General features: G+C 36.9%; 1 protein-coding gene across 3 annotated transcripts in view; it reads right to left on the bottom strand.

The window, feature by feature from the left end:
• Positions 1-1,527: 1,527 nt before the first annotated feature.
• mtrr (5-methyltetrahydrofolate-homocysteine methyltransferase reductase) overlaps positions 1,528-5,758 on the bottom strand; it is a 44,378-nt gene continuing 40,147 nt past the window's right edge. For 2 of the 3 annotated variants that reach the window (XM_015392579.1, XM_015392577.1), the window contains exon 15: positions 1,529-2,122. In XM_015392579.1, coding sequence (XP_015248065.1) covers positions 1,978-2,122 — 145 coding nt within the window. In that variant the 3' untranslated portion in view covers positions 1,529-1,977. Of the gene's footprint in view, positions 2,123-5,758 lie in introns of all 3 variants that reach the window. The other variant, XM_015392576.1, reaches the window with a different exon arrangement.

Below are 5,758 nucleotides of genomic sequence, written 5' to 3'. Positions count from 1 at the left end.
CCCTCATTAACCCACAGGACAGCACTTAGTCTTCTGTTAGAAAGTTTCACCAGGTTGGTCCACAAAGCATTTTCATCATAAACTCAAAGCTGCCATTTTCATTACATACTCAATGGGGAAAACAGCCAAATTCAGCATAACTGTGAGCTTTTTTAATTGACGTCAGCAGTGGGAGTAAATCTAGGGTTTTCTGACGCAGCATCAAATCTGACAGAAGTCTCCCTGTGACGTTCATTTCTAAAAGAATTAAGTGGAACAAACGAATGCTTTAAAATGACATACTTTTGAGGTCTAGCTCTTTTCATCTGGAATAAACATCTGATCTTTTTTACGCCTTCAAATACATTTGGTCCTAGAAAACATGTCAGCAGTACAAAACTCATTCGACCCATGAAGCAGCCTTTCCCTCATACTGTCCAGCTAAAGCAGGACAGGCTTCTGATAGTAAGGAAATTTCTACATTTTTCTCTCGTGATTGTATGCATGAGAATTCACTTGTGTGTTTGCACGTTCATTAGCAGTGTGTCATGATGCGTTTACCATTTCCCAAAAAATTTCACAAGCAGAAGCACTTACCGACTTATTTATTTGTACTATTTTGTCCCTGACTGCTGAAATCACTCCTTTTGGTGGAATAGAGACGGGCGTGATAAAAGCGAGGCGGGGAATCAAGGAAAACCAAAATCACACTTTGAGGAGGGCACGTTCTTACGAGCTCCTGTGGTTTGACAAAGAGCCCACAGGAGAAATCAAGTTAATTTCAAAATATTTCTTGACTTTTAACACCAAAAAGTCGGATTTCTGGATGATTCCTTTAACAAACAAAGGACAATTAGATGCGGTGACCCCAGAAGGCCAGATTGGGCTACAGATCCTAAATAGTAAAATAGGTTTTCTGTTGTTTTGTTTTTTTTTAACCTCCCGCTACTTAGTCTCAGTACTGATTTAAATTTAGCATCCTGATTTAACCTAGTGGCCGGAAGGCTTTGGGTCATATTCATACACCAGAAAAAATAAAATAAAAATAGTGATGAAGTACAAATGAAAATTTCCAAGATAGTCTTTTCTAAAAACATTGAAATGAAGTAAAAAATTTATAGTAAATCTTAAACATCAACATTTGTTAAGTACTGTAGTGATGCCAGTAAGTGCTTTATGTTAAGCTTTATATTCTCCCTGCAGGATACATTTATACCAATTATACGTTTAATGCCTGTTTTTATTATCTTTCATTGAGATTTAATGACTGAAATGCAATAACTTCTAAAACTTATTTTACAGGTATGTCAATAAGTCTGGATGGCATTATAAACCAACAAGCATTATCAAATATTTATTATTTAAACACTTTAACCTAAAAACATATAATTTATGTTGTTCTGGGGAGTACTGACTATGAATTAGGAAAATAGTTTGACAGAAATAAAAGAAAAAGCTAGGAAAGTCATTTTCAGAAAACCTTAAAGACAAACTGTACATAGCTGAGATTGACAAGAAGACCACACATAATAAAAGGAGAAACAATTTCATCCTTCCTTGTATGATAATAATTTTATTTGTGTTTAAAAATACACATCAATGTGCTGCCAAGGTGGTAAAAGTATCCTGCTCTCAGTCTCATCAAAGTCACTCCATTAAGGCTGACAGTAATAAATGCCTTTTCATCAGAAAGGACAAACCGGCACTAAAAGGCTTTTCACACCACAGGGCGAATCTCCAGCACTGCTGCAATGACCAAGGTCAGTTCTGTTTAAACAGCAAAGGCAAGAGAGGTGGACTGAACCGATATCCACAGGTCACATGGGTCGCTCTATCTTGGTGACATTGGCTGGTGTAAACTACCTTCAGGCATCTGCAGCAATCATTTTATGGATCAGGAGGTTACAGCTGAGAAGGCTGTATTTCTTTTACTTTAGACGTATTTGGTAGTTCAGCAGATGCAGCAAAAAAAGTCTTATACAGTATGTTCCTCTACAGTCAGGCCCAGATGTCCTGTAAGTAGCGCTTTTCTTCTCTAAGTCCTGCCAGAGTCTTCATGGCCTCCAGTTGGTCCACCTGCAGCTCAGCTTTAATCATCTCCAGCAGGGTGTCATTCACATCTTTGGCCATATTCTTAGCATCCCTAAGAAGAAAAAAAGGAAATAGAAAATGGCATTATTATTAGATCACTATTTGTCCTTCTTTTTTTCCTAAGGGGCCTTGCAGAAGTAAAAACACATTTTGTACTTTTTCCACTTTTTCAATTTTGCAAACCACAAACTTCAAGGTCTTTTACAGGATTCTTAGGTGATACGTCAACAGAAAGCAGTTGAAACGTTGAAGAGGAAGGAAAAGGTCAAGTGTTTTATTCAGGTTCTACAGCTGTAGGTCAACTTTCCACATCAACAAAATGTCATGTTTGTAGTGTGTTCTTTGAAAAGCAGCTACAGCCCAGTTAGACCGAAAGGAGTGGATGCAGGTGCTGACACTGATTTTATTTATTTCTTTTCACTCTCGACTTTGGCTAGGACATTCTAACAAACCAATATGCTTTGATTTAATCGATTCCAGGAGGACCAGTACCTCAGTTTACAGTCTTTTGCAACCTACTGTGGATTCTTCCAGGATTGTCTTGTATAAGGCTTCATCCATCTCATTTACCATGACCATGTTTTCTGTCAATAACAACTCACACTAAGATGTCCCACACTGAGGAGGGTTCCAAATGGATATTGTTGGTATTTTACCAGATTAATACCTGTGGTGCAGTATGAATTCTACACAGTATCCATCTGCAAAGGCTTCTGTGGAAAGTATTTGCAAAAGGGAGGGACATTGACTACAATTCTTTACCATTGACAAACGCCCAGATCGCGTACTTTGCAATTTTTTTTTTTTTTTTTTTAATAAATAGAGTGCATTCCAGCAGCCATGTTTGTTTTCCTTCAGCCTGCCACTTCTGGTTGACGTCGTACATGCCACTGCATTTTATTGGTCCGAAACATTTCTGTGTTTGATGCTAATGCATCTATTGGCTTCTGGCATGATGTATTTTCGGGAGTTTGGGAATTTCCAAATCTCACGACAATTCATCTTGTTTGCAAAGGTAAGTATTTTGCAGGCACAAAAATTTAACTTGGTTTATCACTACAAACATGCAATGGTTTTTACTTTAAACAACTTTCTTCTTCTTTCCTAGAGGCTAATGTGTGAGCAGTTTTCAACAGATTCTCCCCCTTGACTCACTGATCTCTGTAGCTCCTTCACAGTTACCATTTTCTCTTGGCAGGTCTGTTTTTAAATGAGTTATGCTTTCGGTTTAATTATTTATTAATTCATATCCTAACCCTGCTTTAGGTTTCTACCCTAACTCTCTTACCTTGTTCGTTTATATTATCTAACAGACTTTTGAGATCTTCACTAAGCAGAAGAGCATAAACTTACACAAAGGTTGACTCCACTATTTGACCTATGAACCAATAAGAAGCATCTTTACTCAGGTAAAATACTACTTCAAAATGAAGCATGACATTGTGTTGGTCTGCAACAAACTTCAAACCGGATTTGAGGATTTTTTTTTTTCTGTGTTGAAAAGTCAGAATATGAGGCAAAGTAACCGCCTGTATTTTCCACGACCAGCAACAGCAGCAGTTCCTAGAATATCTCCTTGAACCTGCTAGTGCTGCTGCAGGGATTCAGCAGAAAGATGGAGATATTTTATGACTGTGAAAATTCCCATGGTTTTGATGTTTCATAAGTAATTTACTCAAAAGTGAGGAGGGAAGCCAGAGAGTGAGAAACACCGGGAAAATAATGTGATATGTACAGTAGCAGCTTTACAACGCTTACAGGATTTGGCATGTTGGATACTCACGAGTGTTTGATGTTTTTCTTTGTTCTGACAGGGACAATTTGTACTGACTGAGACAAACAAGTGCTGTAATGCTGCGGGGAGGGAGGACAGCAGGGTATGTATGAACTATAAACAGAGCAGAGTGCTGCATCACAGTGAGGAAACAACAGCTAAGGAAGCCCTGATTATCTAACTGATGTTTGTATTTTTTTAGAAAGTCATATTTGATTTGTAAGCAAAGCATATTTAACACATAAGCTTAAGTCACTGATTTATTTTAGAAAAACCACTGAATTAAGCAAAGAGCTACGTCTGAAAATCAAATTTTAAAAAGGGTGGCAATGTCTGTAAAGCATAGATACTGAAGGCGAATGACTATTTTTGCATGCATGCTATTTTTATTTTTTTTTTATAACTTTATTTTTATTTTGGTCGTTATTAGCAAACAATACATAGAAATTATAATAGACAAAAAGTACAGAACAATCGAGGCAAAAATCATACAACAGGGGGAGACTCATATTTTAGTAACGCAAAACACATGGGGACCATCCATTTCCAAAATTAGTCCAGAATCGTTGATGTGAAGTTTGTCCATTTTTCCCATTTGTCTAAGCATTGCTGTTCCTGCGTCCTCAGCCTATGTGTTAGAAGCTCCGTCTCAAATAGTGAGATCACACATGCATGCTATTTTTAAAGAAATATATGTACAGGTGGAATAATAAGACTGAAATGGTATTAAATCAAGTTTATTTAAATTTTAAGTACTAATAAAAAAGGATAGAGAAGGGAAAATTTATAATTTGGTTAAGGCACCATACTAGGTACTTGGGAAACTGGTCAGAGTGGCTGCAAAAGGCTTGAGCTATGGGGCAGGTGCTCACCCCTAAGCAGGACAATGACCTTTTAACATACAGCCAGAGGTAGATTGCATTAGAGCAAAGCATAGATGAGTCAAATAAGAAAGGGAAATCAAACTGGGAACCTGTGGCATGACTAAAAATTAAGTTCACCAACATTTCACTAAATCTGGGTGAGATTGATCAATTTTCTCAATAAAGAGCAGGCAAAGCGTTTTACCCCTCAGATGTGCAATACTAGTATAGACTTACCTTAAAGGACCTGCAGCAGTAACTTCCGTCTTTATAAAGTTATTGAGTGTGAGTGTAGACATACAAAGTCATATAAAGTTATATTTTTCAGATTTTTATTTGGTAAATATGTTGAACTTTTCTTATCTTTTCCTTTAAAATCCCAACAGAGATCTATTTTGTGCCTTTTTTTAAAATAAGACATTGCGGTTGTTGACAGTTGAGTACAAACATCGAGTTGTTTTACCTGACACTCCCTTTCTCTTTTTGTTTTTATACAGAATGTACCAGAAGACCAGTGCAGTTGAAATGACCAAGAAAGCTTCATGCTGTGTTATCTTATTTTGCTCAAAGACAAATTCATCAGACTAATAGATTGTACGATGACGATCGAGTGCAGAAACTTGGCAGTCCAGAAAAATATCAGGATAGTAAAAATGATCCAAAGAACATAGAGGAAAAACAGAAAGTAAGATCTATGATCTGGCTCAAACCCCAACACCTTTGGGGATTAATGGTGGAGCAAAGCACAGCAACACAACCCCTACATCTAAAAGTGCCTGAGAAAAATCCTCGGAGCGTAGCAGACATATCACCAGTAATGAGAGTAAAACTGAAAAATTCATGCTGAGCAGCATTTTCTTTTTAAATAAACCAGGTGCCACAATTTTATGTTGCACTTACTCTCATAAAGATCATGTTCTTCTAAGTATTACAGAACTAACGAGTAGTGTAAATTGGCAAATACTGAGGCATTTTAAAAGGTCAGTATTAGAGTTCCTGACTAAAAATCTTCCTCCCCATATATACCTTTATATATATATATATATATATA

Source organism: Cyprinodon variegatus, unplaced genomic scaffold (genome assembly GCF_000732505.1).
Source record: "Cyprinodon variegatus isolate N-32 unplaced genomic scaffold, C_variegatus-1.0 Scaffold597, whole genome shotgun sequence".
NCBI lineage: Eukaryota > Metazoa > Chordata > Actinopteri > Cyprinodontiformes > Cyprinodontidae > Cyprinodon > Cyprinodon variegatus.
Note: the sequence above shows the minus strand (reverse complement) of the source record. Positions and strands in the feature narration are given on the sequence as shown.